This window comes from Vigna umbellata, chromosome 8 (genome assembly GCF_029865625.1).
Source record: "Vigna umbellata cultivar VRB3 chromosome 8, Vumbellata_1.0, whole genome shotgun sequence".
Lineage (NCBI taxonomy): Eukaryota > Viridiplantae > Streptophyta > Magnoliopsida > Fabales > Fabaceae > Vigna > Vigna umbellata.
The window spans coordinates 9,048,333-9,065,981 of record NC_142172.1 but is presented as its reverse complement, the minus strand read 5'-3'; the positions used below and the strand labels follow the sequence as shown (position 1 = coordinate 9,065,981).

The 17,649-nt window shown below is 39.1% G+C and overlaps 3 protein-coding genes across 3 annotated transcripts; all 3 read right to left on the bottom strand.

Moving 5' to 3' along the window:
• Positions 1-264: 264 nt before the first annotated feature.
• LOC148193987 (uncharacterized) lies at positions 265-8,496 on the bottom strand. The gene is made up of 4 exons (XM_088097080.1): positions 7,291-8,496; positions 6,466-7,014; positions 2,351-2,679; positions 265-334 (listed from the first exon to the last, which is right to left on the bottom strand). The coding sequence occupies exons 1-4, from the start codon at positions 8,494-8,496 to the stop codon at positions 265-267; spliced, it is 2,154 nt and encodes a 717-aa protein (XP_087953206.1).
• An 84-nt stretch (positions 8,497-8,580) lies between these two features.
• LOC124820924 (uncharacterized) lies at positions 8,581-10,573 on the bottom strand. Its single transcript, XM_088097078.1, has 3 exons — positions 10,308-10,573; positions 9,691-9,994; positions 8,581-9,525 (listed from the first exon to the last, which is right to left on the bottom strand). The coding sequence occupies exons 1-3, from the start codon at positions 10,571-10,573 to the stop codon at positions 8,581-8,583; spliced, it is 1,515 nt and encodes a 504-aa protein (XP_087953204.1).
• Positions 10,574-16,146: 5,573 nt separating this feature from the next.
• Positions 16,147-16,762, bottom strand: LOC148193986 (uncharacterized). The gene has a single exon (XM_088097077.1). The coding sequence runs from the start codon at positions 16,760-16,762 to the stop codon at positions 16,430-16,432; it is 333 nt and encodes a 110-aa protein (XP_087953203.1). The 3' UTR covers positions 16,147-16,429.
• Positions 16,763-17,649: the final 887 nt, after the last annotated feature.

The window sequence follows — 17,649 nt, the reverse complement described above, 5'->3', positions numbered from 1 at the left end:
TGGTAATACAACATCAGGATACTACTAAAAATACTTAGAATTTTTCTCCTATTTCAAAATAAACTTGTTTAATAACTTGATACCACCGTTCAAAATAACATAAACTAAAAATTTTTATTCACTTTATTAAAATATTCAAAATTCAATAAAACCAACATCACACACCATCACCAATCACATCATTCTCAAAATAATACTTATTTAATACACTTTCAAAAATCAGTAAAAGAATATCTTTTTCTTTTGTACTGGCAAAGCTCCTCATTATTGGACATCGAAATCAACATTTACAACATAGTTTGCCTTGTCCAACACAATTATATGATTATCATAACTGAAAATCACAACCACAATGTAATGGTAAGTTAACTAAAAAAATATCATATTATAACATAAATGATGGAGGTCATTTGGATTACTTACAAAAAGCATGGTCAAAAGGATAGAAAAAGAAGAAGAACTTTAAGAACACTACTTTTGTGGAGGATCACCTAGTCTTCTTCTTTTATCTTTAATATCTTTTGTAAATATGTAAAATTGTTTCATTAGGCCTTGTATTTGGCCAAAACATTTTTTTAGCTTTGTTTAGAAGGCTTGATGCCTTAAGAGGGGGATTAGCGTATCATTAGATATATTCTAGAAGATTAACGCCTAAAAATGGGTTTGGAAGAGTTTAGAAGGGTTTGGAAGGTGTCAACATCAAGGGAGGCTCTCCTATGTTGAATGTGGACGGTTAGTTAGAGAGAAGACTCCCATTCCTCCCCTTTTGCCATAGGATCCTCCTAATCTCTTTCCAAGTACAATGTATTCTAGCCTACTCCTTTACTTATAAAAGAAGAGACATCCTTTGTATTTTCTTTAGAACTTGATTGAATGTAAAGACACTTTCCTAAAATTGCAAGTCTTCTCTTCTTGAGTTATCACCTTATGAGTTGTCTTCTCCTAGACTTCTTCATGCTTTCTCCTTCAAGGTTGGCTTAACCTTCTTAGAGGAACCTTTGCCAAAACTGCAACACATCAAGCATCAACATCTCTTCATCTAATTGCTTCCACTTCATCCATCTCTTCCAAGTTCACCACTTTTGAAGAAGCTTCATCGTCATTTATTAAAGGAGCCTCCTCAAAGTATTCTTCATCAATAAACACTATATATTCAAAAATCACATCACCATCTCACCTAAACCATAACAATAACTCATTTAATGTCACTCATTCCATCATAGTGTTTATTGTATCTCCTAACAACAATATACTCACGTGTAGGCTTAGCACAAAAGAATCAATCACTAACAATAACAAAGATTGTCACATGTAACTTACCATCCCAACTAGCTCAACTCTAGAGCCAAACCAACTCTTCCTTCATACTCGCATAGAGTCTCAAAACATAGTCTATTTTGCACAACCATTCCTCAAGTCTTACAGCAAAGTCCAACACTAGTACAGTTATGACACCACATCTACTGCTCTCCCCGAGAATACAGTCTTAAGGTCAACTCTCGGTGCCCCCTCTCCTTTTGCTAATACTCCTACGCTTCACAACCACTATCTCAACATTCATCCCAAGTGTAGGTTGATGGCATATGCATTCCTTCCTTAACTAAGTAGGTCCTTTACACAAAATTTCACTACATATTTGTCGCAACCGGAATCGCGACGGGACGACGATCCAAAAAATGGAACGGGTTTTTGAAAAGAGATTTGGAGTCGCCACCATAGTTTATTTTGGAAAACTACGGAAAAACCATAAAATGATAAGACACAGTCCGCGAAAACCAGATTCTGGGTTCGGGAGTCGGTTACGTGTAGGAAAGGTATTAGCACCCTACAACGCCTGCCCTAAGGCAGTACCTTTAACTAAATACGCGAATTTGATGTGGTTTTCAAAATGTTTAACTATCCCTAAAATAAAATTCTAAATAAACAAAATATATTTTTTAGTTTTTTGAGCCCGACAAGGATTGACCTTGCTCCTACGTATTCTCATTCAAAATGAGAAATCAGGGTTACGTAGTTCTTTTGAAAATGTTTGAGAGATTTGTTTGAGAGATTGATTGAAAGATTTGTTTGAGAAATTGATTGAAAATTCATTTTGAAATGATTTTGGAATTTTTGGGAAGTGAACCTGACAAGGACTAGCCTTGCTCCTACGTATCTCCACTCTTGATGGAGAATCAAGGATCACGTAGTTCTGGGGAGGATGATGATGATCGATAACAGTGAACATGAACCAATATCCACAACACTAAGAGCAATCAAAGACAGTCATAGGCAAGCCTAGCAACTTCAACATACATATGTGCATATGTGCAAGAGCAAGCAAACAACTCACTAAAACAACATTACTTACCTCTCGAAGATCCACTTACTATGGTAAGCTTGCGTTTCCAATGAATCCCCTTCTCCCTTGAATGGCCGACTTCTCCCTTCTCTTTGCTGTGAATAATGTCTCTGGTCCTTCTTTGCAAGTGCCAATGGTGAAGGCTCGAGAGACAGTGTGTGAAATCCTCCTCCTCTTTGCTCTCCAAAACCAGAATAATAATGCCTTCCCTCTGCTCTCTCTGCGTTTTTGCGCAATCCTCTGTGTCCCCCCCAAATCGCTCCGTACCCAATTTCGTACGTAAAAACCAAAACGTTTCTGCCACCCCGCCACTCGCAGCCACGGTTTTCTGCTCTTCCCTTCCAACACGCACACCCCGTACCCTGTCTCCTAACCCCCAAACATTCTTTTCTCCTTTTTTCTTTTTTCATCTTACTAAAAGACAAAAATACCTTTTTCTTCTTTTTTTTCTTATTTTTTATTTATTTATTTTTTATAATATTAGAACAAAATAGAATATAAATGGAATAAAACTACAAAAAACAAAAATAAAAATAAAAATAAAATAAAATAATAATAATAAAAATAAAAAGAGAAAAAAAGAAAAAGAATAAGTAAGGTGAGAAATAAAAATAAAAATAAAGATAAAAATAATATAGGAACATAATAAATAAATAATAAAAAAAAAATCATAAAATAAGTAAATCAGTAAAAATAAAGGGATAGAAAGCAAAATAAAGTAAAACAGTAAAAAAATAGAAATAAAAATAGGAACATAAACTACAGTAAAAGCCAAAAAAACAATCCGGACGAAATTTGGTATTGACAGCTGCCCCTCTTTACCTATATTTTACTAGATAATATGACAAAGTGATGTTTTCATATTATATAGTAAAAGATAGGTAAAGATAGAAATACTAATTTCGTCTGGATATTCTAAGGAAAAGAAATGAAGGAGGATGAATACAAGACGTAATAGTCCACAAAAGAAGATTGCTATGAAAGAAAACGACCACTGCCAAGCAGAGGGTCGGTAGCACAAAAAAACAAAAATCTAGACTCAACCATTGCTTAGCAGAGAGCCGATAACACAGAACAACAAGCTGAATTTGACCATTGCCGAGCAGATGGTCAACAACATAAAAACGAAAACTTGGATTCGACCATTGCCTAGCAGAGGGCCAATAGTACAAAACGAAAAGCTGAATTTGACCATTGCCGAGCAGAGGGTCAACACATAAAACGAAAACCTGGATTCGACCATTGCCTTGCAGAGGGCCAATATCGCAGAAGAAAACTTGAATTCGACCATTCGAAGCAGAGGGCCGTTTAGAAAAACTAAAATCTGAACTTGACCATTGCCTTGCAGAGGGCCAACAACAACGAAAACTTGGATTTGAAACTTCTGAAACGTGGGTAAACACCAAGCAAAACACCGAATAAACTTAAAAGCAAATGTTGTATTAACCTTTTCACAACTTGCCTTGTGCCTCAAGGATTTTTCAAACAAAATACCTTGCTTATTATGAAATGTATGATGTAATGTCATGAGGGTGCATGAATGCATAAACACATGAAACCCTTGCTCTTTTTGTTTGTTTGTTTTTTTTTTGTAAATTTTATTTTTTAGACTGCCCATGTTTGAAACTCATTGTCAACATCGTCACCAAACTTGATGTACGTTCAAAACGTAGTCATAAAAATGTCAAGAGACAGTGAGCCCTCTAATGAGAAAGAGAAGGGTGTAACCATGAGTTCAAGTTCTCTTTATCGCTTCCTGCAATCCAATTTGGCTTGAACCCGAGAAGGTGAGGGAAAAATAGGGACGAGAAGTAGATAACTGAATGATTGTATGTAGAGCTAACATTTGTGTTCTCCTCATCTGGGGAGGTATGGTTAACATAGGAACAAGTAGGGCCCACAAGACTGCTCCAATTTTGCCGTGCATAGTAAGTACGATTTGGAAAGGTGAAATGGTTTGAGTGGGAAGGACTGCCCCAGTTGATGACGATTGACAAGGAGACTTTACATTATATTTTCACTTTTCATTTTCAATGTCCTTTCTTTTTTTCTAGTGATGATGTCAGTCACCACATCGTTCTTTCCCAGAGTTAAGTTCGTTAAGAAAGATCAGGACGCACAATCTTCAGTCGGCGTGGACTTTAATCGGCTTGTAACGTGGCTAAAAGGCAAACGGGTCATGAAAGAAATGGATAATGAAAGCTCAAATAAGTGTTTAACGGTTAAACCATTTTACCAAGAATCATCCGCAAAGTGCTGAGTCAACCAGTTTCCAAGAGTTTAAAACTCTGGACATTCTATTATTATTTTTCCATTCATTCCTCTACTTTCTTTCCCTTTTGGTCACTTGTTTTGTTGCCTCTATTGTAGCCCCCTTTTTTTTGGCTTTTTTCTTATCTTTTTTTTTTTTTTACAACAATTTTCTCATTGATTTTGGATGTCCTTGTGTACCTTTTAGGTTGACGTTGATATGCGAATGACCCTTGTCTAGGGTGATGAAAAATGATTACGACTTACGGCTCAAAGTGGGTGCAATTGGTTAAACCTCTTCTATCATTTGGATAAAGAAAATGGCCACACGTCATCCTGAAGCTTGCTTGACTTGCTTTCCACAACCTTAACCATGAGACGAAATTCTGTAGCGGTTGACACATCGACTTCATTTTTTTCAATTTTCTTTTATTATTTTTGCTCCCCGATCACGGATCATTGGGCATGGGTACAATGATGGCAACTGCCCCAGTGTCATATCCACGACAATCCTTTGTTTTGAAGGGAAATGAAAAGGTTAGGGGTTCACGCAATAAGAAAGCGGATGCTTTAACGAGAAATGAACACAGGTTACCCCCGAAACTCTGAATCAGGAGAAGACTCCACAACTTTGCCACTTCCAATTATTGTTTTTTTCAAAACTTTATTTGTTTGCTCTTTTTTTTGTTTTTTTTTTTTTAACGTACTATGCCCTAGACAACTTAATTGACAATGAATTCAACATGTGCATTTTTATTCTCCCCTTTTTTAGTCTTTCACGACATCCCTCAGGAACGAGCTTGTGCCAACTGAATATACCCGCGATGCTTGTACTCAAGTGTGCTTAAATATCATTGCCTTTATTTTCCCTTATTTACCTAAAAGCTCAGCGCGACATGCAATATTTCAAAACGCATGCAAACCAAAATATGAATGAAACCGTGTCGTATTTATTGAATGAAATAACACAGAGTACAACAAATTGTAAAGATCATGTCAATATCCCTTAACAGCATTCCCCCATCACGGAATCATCATGCGTAAAACTTTTTGACCGCATCTGAATTAACCGGTAATGGTAACTCCTCTCCATCCATCCTTGTGAGAATTAGTGCCCCACCAGAAAATGCTTTCTTCACTACGAATGGCCCTTCATAATTCGGGGTCCATTTGCCTCTATGATCCTTTTGTACAGGCAAGATCATCTTCAACACCAGCTCGCCTTCGTGGAATTCTCTGGGATGCACCCTTTTGCCAAATGCATTTTTCATTCTTCTTAGTTTTTTTGCTTGACTGGAAGGTATTCCGGTTTAAGTGGGAGCTTGTGTTGCACAATATCGGTATCCAAACCTGGCATGTCATTGTAAGACCAAGCGAACACATCCTTAAACTCCTTCAATAGGGCTTGCAACCCTTCCCTCACTTCCTTTTTCATGCCAGTACCGATTTTTACTTCCTTTATCTCTTCTTCCTCTCCCAAGTTGAGTACTTCAACCTCCTCCAGATGGGGTTTTATCTCTTTAGACTCTTGTTCCACTAATCTCAAGAGCTCTGGAGAGGGTTCCGGATTATCTTCATAATCATCTTCCGTATTATCGATAGGGTGTTCAAAATTAGGAATATCGACATTGTTATTTTCAAAACTTTCATTGTCATATCTGCATTATTTAAATTTATATAAAAAAAGAAGAATAAATAAAAAAGGAAAAACCGATGACGAATGCAAAATGATGATAAAACACAAACAAACACAATTTGATTATCACGCTGAGCACAAAAACTAAACGTCAACCCGTAAGTCATGAATCCTAAAGCCCCGGGTGAAGCTATAGGATTAATTAAAACTATTACATTTTATTCAAATTAAGCATCACGGGTAAACTCAGAGTTTCCCAATTGTTGAGTGGTGCAGCTGTGGAGCAGGCCCGCACGAAACTTGAGCATTCAGAGCTATCTTCATCCTCCACGACGGCTATATGGCCTGCGTTGATCCATCCAGCACTACGAAAGCTCTCCTTGATGTCACGAATACCAATCCTTTCCGCCCTGGGCCCATGCCTTTCTACACGAGCCAGACCGCGCTCTCTCCTTTCTTCCATCAGCCTTCTCTTGTCCTCTTTGGTGGGCTTGTACCCTAGGCCATATCGGTTTCTATTCTCAACGACCTTTAGGGGGAAAGTTCGCCCCTGCCCATGCTTGCCCAAACCTCTACCAGGTATATACCCCTCTTTAAGCAAGACCTTAGCCATCATGATAGAAGCACGTGACAAATGCGGGTTTACTAGAAATGGCTCCACATAGGCATTTCCCACAATCTCCAATGACTGGAAGGCTGTTTCAAGAGCTTCCTCAGCCACCTCGATATATCGCGTGGACGATGGTCCGCTCACAAGGAGGTCCTCCTCTCCTGATACTATCACCAGCTTATCTCCCATAACATATTTCAGCTTTTGGTGTAGTGTGGAAGGCACAACTCCTGCAGAATGGATCCACGGGCGACCCAACAAACAGCTATAAGCCGGGAGGATATCCATAACTTGAAAGGTCACTTGAAAGACACAAGGACCGACTTGAACGGGCAATTCAATTTCTCCCATCACTACCCTTTTACTGCCGTCAAATGCCCTCACAATCATAGAGCTCGGCTTCATATGCATTCCATCACAGGGGAGCTTCTCCAATGTCGATTTTGGCATGACGTTCAGAGAGGAGCCATTATCCACCAAGACACGCGCTATAACGTGATCTAAACATTTCACAGAGACATGAAGAGCCTTGTTATGCCCTCTCCCCTCAATGGGTATCTCCTCATCAGTAAAGGTGAGGTAATTATTAGCGATGATGTTGCCAACAATGCCCTCAAACTTGTTCAACGAAATACCTTGCTCAACATGAGCCTCACTGAGTACCTTCATCAACAACTTTCTGTGAGAGGTAGAATGCATAAGCAATTCTAACAAGGAAATCCGAGCAGGCATGCGATTCAACTGCTCCACCACCTTATACTCACTCTGTTGAATGAATTTTAAAAATTCGCAGGCCTCTTCTTCGGATATTTCTTTCTTTTCCTCCTCGTTAGGGGTCTCCTCTACCTGCACGCCCTTTCCTTTTAAGACCTCTCTAGCCTTTGCGGCCATTGTTGTTTCACTATTATTGGTCCCCTCTTTTGTCACCATTGGTGACGCGAAGATTCGACCACTTCTCGTCATCCCACCTATGCCTGTTATGTTTTCAACGGCCGAATCTGCGCCTTTTCCCTCATCTAACACATGTGCTCCATACCTCCAAGGGACAGCCTTCTCGCTTTTGTAAGGAAAGGGAGACGGTGCCCGAATGACGACAGACGGCTTTTCTTCAGCCACTGGTATAGGGGTGGTTCTAGTGAAATGGATCACCAACGGCTCAGGCAGAGTTACGTCGGATTCCCCACCAATCTGTGTAAACACTTCCCCCTCCTCATCCTTGTGGCATACTTGCATCAAACCCCGATCCAGCAGGTCTTGCAGAACATATTCAAATTCACCACATTCCTCAATAGAGTGTCCATCATTCGGATGAAGCGCACATGTTACATCCTCGTCATAATCACCTTTTAAAAGGCCCACCTTTATCAGCGCCTTGAAGATAAACTTTCTAGAACTTCGGATTTCACCCGCGTCCCTTATCAACTCATGTTTTTCATCCTCGATGGCATTCGTTGAGGCATTCCCATGCCCAGAAAGCGGGTTATTCTCAATGTTGGGTTTATCTTCTTGAAACTTTAACCACCCAGAGTCGATTAGAGCCTGTACTTTGTGTTTAAAAGCCAGACACCTCTCAGTTGAGTGACCAACACCTCCTCCATGGTAACTACATTTGGCCTCTGCATCATAACCCCTGGGGTACGGAGGTTGCATGGGCTTCATTGGACAAATAGCAACCAAACCCCTTTTGACGAGATGGGGTAACAATTCTGTGTAAGTTGTAGGGATAGGGGTGAAATTAACAAACTAGTTCCTTCTTGGGTAAGGGTTTTGGCCCGCATTCTGATTTGGACCCACAATTGCCCCAGCCCTCCAAGTATCAGCTGGGGGCAAAGGCGGTTGATAATACCCTTGTTGTTGTTGAGGCCTGGCTTGATGAGCAAACGCCGCATTAGCTGCAAGAGGGGGTTGCCCCAAGTATGGTCGGAAGCTATGAGTGGGAGCTTGACCTCTCCACACAGGCATTGCCGATGCCGCATGCACATCCCCTTCCTTCTTCTTTCCCGCATTGAAATTGGGTTTTTTGTAATTTGCGGTTGCGGGTGAACTGTATGCAATTTTCCCACTTTTAACCCCAATTTCTATCCTTTCGCCTATTATAATGATATCAGCGAAATTGGCAGACACGTTCCCGACCATGTGCTCGTAAAATGGCGGCTGGAGAGTGTTCACAAACATTGCCACCACCTCCCTGTCATACAAAGGTGGTTCGACTTGTGCAGCTAACTCCCTCCACCGTTGGGCATATTCCTTGAAAGTTTCGTTGTCCTTCTTTGACATATTTTGCAGCTGCAGTCGATCCGGTGCGATGTGCGTGTTGTATATATACTGCTTTACAAAGGCGTTTGCCAGGTCTGCCCAGCAACGAATTCGAGACGGCTCAAGATGGGTGTACCAGTTCAACGCTACCCCAGCCAAATTGTCTTGAAAAAAATGGATGAGTAGCTTATCATCGTAAGCGTACGCAGCCATCTTTCTACAGTACATGGTCAGATGGCTTTTCGGGCAGGTATTACCTTTGTATTTCTTGAACTCCGGTGCTTTAAATTTGTGTGGTATCATCACCTCGGGAACCAAGCTCAGCCTCGCAACATCTCCAAACCCATAGCTTTCGACCCCTTCAATGGCCCTCAATCTCTCCTCCAGAATTTCCAACCTACTCTTGGCCCCATCAGCACTACTAACTACTCCCTGCAACATGGTGTGTGGTATGACTTTGGCTGAAGAGCCCTCTCCAGTACCCATATGCGGTACTGGGGTCACCCGAATTCCATCAGTTGTGTTGGTCTCATTCATTCTCGTGCCCCCTATGGGAGTCGACACTGAAACAGGTCCTTGAGTGCCGGTCAGTATTACATTAGCCGTTGGGGGAAGGGAGACTGAAGTTTGCTCTACTTCTACGTACTCTCCTGTAGGAGGAGTATAACCTGGAGGTAAGCCATACATCGGGAAAAGGACCGATTGGCTTACAGCGTTGAACATCGGGGGATAATGGTGGGCATTCCCCTCAACTCGTGCAGATGAAGACTCCCCAGTAGTCTTTAGGGATTCGAGGGCTGCCAAGATCTGGCCAACCTGGTCTTTCAACAAACTAACATCAGCCTTGATGGATTCATGCGACTCCTCCCAACTGTCCATGACTCTCGAATTGGCTCGAGTCCTGTAGGGATGTCATGGAAACTTAGCCGTTGTCCCTCACTCGTACTGCTTTATTATTTTAATCGAATCAAATTATATGAGAATGGCATATGCTAAAGAAAAATATGATGCATGCTAGTGACGGGTGGAAATCACAGGGTCATGATAACATCACTGATGGAAATTAACACAAGTTGGTACCAAACGAACATTCCGCATCTTTCATTTAAAGAAAATTCAGTTCAATACATTGCCTAAAGGCACAAAATACAATAATCTCATTTATACATCACTCCTGAGCTCGAACGATGAAGGATTTCATCTCGCCTACCAACCATTTACAATGATTAATAAAAAGTTTGATTTCTCCCGGCGGGTTACAAAAGTGGGTACTAGCTTCGGCGTCCAACACCATCTTGGGGATGTCTTCAATTGCCTCGTTTGCCAACATAGCCAATTGGGAAAAACTCCCCTTCCAGTGCTTCACAGCCTCTTCTTGCTCTGCGATGTGATCTTCCATTCGCTTCACCAGGGCTTGATGCCTTTCTTCAAACTCCACCGACCTCCACCGTTCCTCTTGTTCCTCAATATATTCCTCCATTTGTTTTATCAGAGTTCGATGCTCTTCTTCTGCTTCTGCTAGCTTCCAACACTCCTGGTTCATATCCGCCTCAAACGACATGGCCATTTCCTTCATCTCGTGCCCCGCTTTTTCTACCTGAACCTACGCTTCTCTTAGTCTTTTCAGGGCTTCTCGCTTTTCTCTTTTGGCTTCTTCGTAGAGGTGCTTCCACTGTTTTCCCTCTTCTAACGCCGCATTCTTCTCCTTCACTCTCATGGCCAACTCTTTGCTTGCGGCTGCGAGATCTTGCTTCAATCGGAATGTATAATCTCTCTCGGCCTTCTGATTTCTGACAATTTCTTCATAGGCCTGTGCTTTTTCTTCTTTGTCATTCCTCATATCAATAAAATCGTTGCGCGCAGTTTGTAATTCCTTTCCCAACCTAGCATTCCTCTCCCTCAATTTTTCCACTTCTGCCTTCAACTCCTTCATCTCTTCACTCTCTAGGTCTTGGGAGGGCTCTTCATTAACCGGCTGATCACTGATTGGTTTGAAAGGCAGTTTGACTTCCCTCACCCTCTCCAGGATCCATGTATGATAACTAACTTTGCTGTCCACCACTCCCAGCCTTAGATCCTTTTCGGCTCGCATAACGCTTTTCCAAGCACTTCTAATTTTCCTCAACGCTTCAGTGAAGTGTCCATCCTCATAATAGATGAACAATGTTGTGAGGTAGTCCGGTGAAGGCGCCCCCTTCATGGGATGTCCGAATTGCCTTTGAACCAAGACAGGGTTATAATTGATGCAATATCGGGTACCTATGAGGGGTACATTGGGAAAGTCGCCACAATGATGGATAGAGGGCTTAATCGCAAGCCAAGGAAGACGCCACTTTACTTTTCCTCCATTCAAACCAGCGAAGAATTGGGCCCACTCATTTCCTCCTTTGTCTTTAAGCCCCTGGTGTGACGGATCTTCCGATGAACACCTAACATCACTTGACCCCTTACATACACGTGCAGTCATCCATGCATACAGCGCCGGCAAACAACAAAGAATTTTTTTCCCTTTTCTCTCATGGCAAAAACTCATGGTCCCATAAACATCTGCAAGTACTGCTGTTACAGGGTTCTCTGATCTTGTCTTTTTTGCCACGAAGACATCCATTGCGGTATAATCCACAAAGTCCTCTACCTTAGGAAACAACATGACGCCATACAAGGTAAGTGCTAACACATCCATGAAAGTATCCCAGTCTTCCCCGTCGGCTAGATGATGCAAGTACTGTTCCAAATACCCTTGTGTCAATCCACGTACCTGATTCCTTGTTGCCAACCTGTCTTCAAGTTCCTTGGGCTGTAATTTCATTATGGCGGCAATAGTAGAGATAGAAGCGTGATGCTCCAAGTGCTGATACGGCGTGGTACCCTCCAGTGGTAAACCGAGGATATGCTCAAACTCTTCTATGGTCGGTGCTAGTTGGAAGTCTTGGAAGGTGAAACATCTCAGCGGGGAGTCATAATACTGTGCTAGGGCTGTGATAACAGGCCACTGTACCTCCACTTCCATTAGGCCCAGCAGGTTTCCATACTTCTTTGTGAAGGCTTCTCTCTTTATAGTCTTTAACCTCTTGCCTAAATTTATCAGCCCTGTCAAGTTTCCACTATGAGTCCTCAGGCGAGATTTCTTTCTTAACACGGCAGAGTCGGTCTGTTGTGTAGCACCAGATCTTGCATCAACTTCCATCTTGTATGAGATCAAGTGAACACCTGTGATTTCCCCTAAAACCAGCATGTTACCAAATGATGAATGAACATGATGCATGAAAATATAGTGAAGTAAAACAATATGATGAAAAAAAATGCATGTATGGTATGAGAATGCAAAGTCATTATTTTTGAAAAAGAACAAACAGTGTGAGAGTTACAGGTATATACATTTCTCCCTTTGTGCCCTAATAGAGGTTCAACGCTTTGGAGTTCAAGGTCAAGTACATGCATTCTCACAAGGATGGTACCATGAACCTAAAGATCAATGGTCACTAGAGCTATGGCCCCCTTCATAGCATCTCCACAACAGTCGAGTAATCAACTAGGTGTGAAGACACAAATGAAGAAAACAAACTCTAGTTGGGGTTCTCACGATAGCCAAACAGGAAGTATGTCCCAAGTGGCACCGCTACACAACCCCTCTATTTCTAAGTTTCACTCAGACCCGGGCATAGGGTCCCACTCATGATATGCATAACGTGTGTGTGTGAAGGGAGAATGCAATGCAAACCCAAACCCTCACCTGCAAAACAACCAGAAAATTTCCCAGGCAGATATAAACATGTTTTCTACCCTAGGTTTCAATATAGAACAATCCAAGCAACTTATCCAATTATTCAAAATATCAAACATAGATAAAGAAAATGGGAAGGAAAACATAAAGAAAAACCACACCAGAATCGTGTATCTAATTAAATGGCTTGACTCTCTAAAAAACTCCCCAGTGGAGTCGCCATCTGTCGCAACCGGAATCGCGACGGGACGACGATCCAGAAAAAAGAAACGGGTTTTTGAAAAGAGATTTGGAGTCGCCACCATAGTTTATTTTGGAAAACTACGGAAAAACCATAAAATGATAAGACACAGTCCGCAAAAACCAGATTCTGGGTTCGGGAGTCGGTTACGTGTAGGGAAGGTATTAGCACCCTACAACGCCTGCCCTAAGGCAGTACCTTTAACTAAATACGCGAATTTGATGTGGTTTTCAAAATGTTTAACTATCCCTAAAATAAAATTCTAAATAAACAAAATATATTTTTTAGTTTTTTGAGCCCGACAAGGATTGACCTTGCTCCTACGTATTCTCATTCAAAATGAGAAATCAGGGTTACGTAGTTCTTTTGAAAATGTTTGAGAGATTTGTTTGAGAGATTGATTGAAAGATTTGTTTGAGAAATTGATTGAAAATTCATTTTGAAATGATTTTGGAATTTTTGGGAAGTGAACCTGACAAGGACTAGCCTTGCTCCTACGTATCTCCACTCTTGATGGAGAATCAAGGATCACGTAGTTCTGGGGAGGATGATGATGATCGATAACAGTGAACATGAACCAATATCCACAACACTAAGAGCAATCAAAGATAGTCATAGGCAAGCCTAGCAACTTCAACATACATATGTGCATATGTGCAAGAGCAAGCAAACAACTCACTAAAACAACATTACTTACCTCTCGAAGATCCACTTACTATGGTAAGCTTGCGTTTCCAATGAATCCCCTTCTCCCTTGAATGGCCGACTTCTCCCTTCTCTTTGCTGTGAATAATGTCTCTGGTCCTTCTTTGCAAGTGCCAATGGTGAAGGCTCGAGAGACAGTGTGTGAAATCCTCCTCCTCTTTGCTCTCCAAAACCAGAATAATAATGCCTTCCCTCTGCTCTCTCTGCGTTTTTGCGCAATCCTCTGTGTCCCCCCCAAATCGCTCCGTACCCAATTTCGTACGTAAAAACCAAAACGTTTCTGCCACCCCGCCACTCGCAGCCACGGTTTTCTGCTCTTCCCTTCCAACACGCACACCCCGTACCTTGTCTCCTAACCCCCAAACATTCTTTTCTCCTTTTTTCTTTTTTCATCTTACTAAAAGACAAAAATACCTTTTTCTTCTTTTTTTTTCTTATTTTTTATTTATTTATTTTTTATAATATTAGAACAAAATAGAATATAAATGGAATAAAACTACAAAAAACAAAAATAAAAAGAAAAAGAAAATAAAATAATAACAATAAAAATAAAAAGAGAAAAAAAGAAAAAGAATAAGTAAGGTGAGAAATAAAAATAAAAATAAAGATAAAAATAATATAGGAACATAATAAATAAATAATAAAAAAAATCATAAAATAAGTAAATCAATAAAAATAAAGGGATAGAAAGCAAAATAAAGTAAAACAGTAAAAAAATAGAAATAAAAATAGGAACATAAACTACAGTAAAAGCCAAAAAAACAATCCGGACGAAATTTGGTATTTACAATATTTGTTCGAGCATTCAGATCTACATAGGATATTTTGGAGAAGGGCAACCCAATTCTAAGCCTTATTACAAAGTTTACATGTGGATAAATCCAACCTCTTAACAAACTTCCAAACCATTCTTTTCGCTTGAAAAATTGCAACTATAAAAGTCCATGTTGCAAATGTAATTAATGAAAGATGAACCTTCAAAGAGGCAACCAATCAGATTTTCCCCCAAATTAGAATTAAGATAAAACAAATAAGGCTCCCCATTTTTTTGAAATAAAAGGCAAACTCTAGAAAAGTGGTGAGGGGGGAGGGGGGAGTAAATAGATTTTGAAAATCTTTTTGCAATTAGTGTTAGACGTTGTTTGCAGGAGATAAACGGTTTGTAGACAATATTGAACACTTAAGGATTTTCAAAAGCGTTTAGAAACACAGCAAAAGAGAGCAAAGATGAAAACTCATTTTTATTCTAGTTCACTCCAACTTCCAACTGAGCTACGTTCAGTTCTCCCTTATGCACTCTTAAAGTGTTCCACTAACTTTAAAAAGTTACAATGAGTTTCACTACTCTTGGTTTTACAATGAGTTTCACTCCTTGTTTTTCACTAGTCCAAGTGTCTAAAACTGTTTAATTCCTCCTAAGTTAAACAACCAAATGTTTTAAATCAATTTTTATTTTCCAAATATAATAAAGTGTTTTTTTTAAAAAAAAAAGTACAGATTGAAAAGCTCTCGTAAAGAGGATTTAAATCAATACAAAGTATATCGAGAAAACTTGTTACAAATAATTTTCTTTTTCAAAGAGCTAGACGATGCAACAACAAGATAATATATGCAGTTATGGTTGTATATTTCTTTTCTTCATGTGGTCTTCGTTATATAAACAACTTCAAAAAATATTCATTACTTAGAAATATTGACTTTGATGTAGGTGAGTAACCTTTTATACGAAGATACCATGTTAGTTTTGTAGAAACAAATGTGTTACTTGTACGGATTAGTCAAATAAAAAGCAATGATGAAACACTCTTAATTAATATCACGTTGAATCAAGAAACAAAATTACATTGCTATATCTACCAAATAGGTTGTGTACATGTTATTCACATTGTTGATTTTAATTCCTATAAGGTAATCACATTAAGATAAGATATTACTTTATTCCTGATTGTATATAAAAAAATATTTTTGAACTACAATTGTTAAGATAGATCATCAAAGGACTACTAATATATTTTATAAATTCTATTTGACTAGACAATGAAATCACCTAATAAAAATATCACCTAATAGTCATCAAACAAAAATGATAAATCTCTTTAAGAGAAAAACAAGTTATATATTGGGAAAGTATAAGTTATCTATTGGAGTCGGACCTTTTTTATGATATTTTTAAAGGGGAGAAAGATGGAGAGAAATAAAGTTTAAAGCATACAGGATAGAGGGGAAAAAGGGAAATATCAAGCTAAGGCAGAGCTTAGATGAATAATAAAAATAGTAGAACACCCATCACCATCTCCTACCTACCTTTATGAAGATAAAAACACAAATCCAGTTATACTGATTTTCTCCTTCTAAGTTGGGGCTGGGGGCAGGTTGGAGTCCATACCCATAATACATATTCAAATCAATATTTAGATGTTAATCCAAAAATGAAGCCCAGACAGCATTACTTATATTATTCATCTGGTAATGATTTCATCAATAGCACAAATACTATTAGGAAACAACCTTGTTTTGCACAAACAGCAGATTCTCTTTGGTAAAAAATATGAAAAAAAAAGTATTGCAAAAAACAGCTAATTAGATATTTTCATCTCCTTTAAATAAAATATGTGTAATTAAAACCCCAACTTATATAAAACTTGTAAATAAGATATTACAAGTCACTAACGCTGTAATTGGAAATGAAACTGCGGTTCCATTTTCTCATGTATAATCCCCAAGAACGGTAGCCTAAGATACTCCCCCAACGATATGGGCTCTGCAATCAAAACAACACTGGTCTTCCCTGCAGAAGAACACACTGCTGGAACAGCACTTGAGACATCAGATTTCGGAAGCAAACAATTGGCCAAAAGTGCAATGTTTCCAGTGGAAGTGTAGCAGCAACTTTCCCAGAAACGAGGTGGCGAAACGCAGTTCACAGCGTCAAGGTCAATCTCAAACAGATCCTCTTCCTCTTCCAGTTCAAAATCTTGGGAAAGTGAAGAAGTGGTCATGGTCTTGTTTATGTTGTTGCATAATAACATGGGTATATATATAAAGTGGGAAAATTTGGATGATGTTGAGGTGGATGGTGGCAAGTATAACGCTCCCCAACAAATGTGAAAAGGGTAAAAAAGGATCAAAGAGTGGTGTTTGTGTTATGAACATGTTATAATCCTCTAAGCTGCTCCACCATAATTCAACGCTCATGCTGCTGACTTATATATTTTATTAAGTTTCACCAAAATCATATGATATGGAGTCAAACGTAGAGCTACCTACCCAACAGAATGGAAAAATGCTCCCATCATCTTAGTTACATAGTAATGAAGTACCAATGCCACCTTTCTTTTCCAAACCTACAAACATAAAATATTAATGCAAACAACAACCAACACACAACTCACCAAACTCATATTCAACCTTTCTCATATATAACTTATGGTTGCATGTGAAAATTTTCTAAAAGTAGAAGCTCACATTGACAACCTCAATGTGGACACAACACAATCTATATTGGAAAAAAATTCCTCCACACCAAAATCAATCATTTCACAATCACTTGGATGAATAAAATGATCGTAAAAAAAATATAACTTTTGTATTTGTAAAAAATAAAGTACAATTTAGTAAAATGTGGTGTCCAATGAGTATAAAAAAAAACTGGGTGTCAAAATATTATTATCTATCTATCTATGCACCAAATGTTAAATAACTTGTGTAGTGTTGTGAAATTTATGTTCAATTTTAATTTTGGCTAAAATTACACTTTTTTGAACAAAGCAAACACTAGCTCCAAAACTAATAACTGGGTGATTTGAGTAGTGATAGTTAAAAAAATTGAAATCCTGTACTTATATTATATATATATATATATATATATATATATATATATATATAT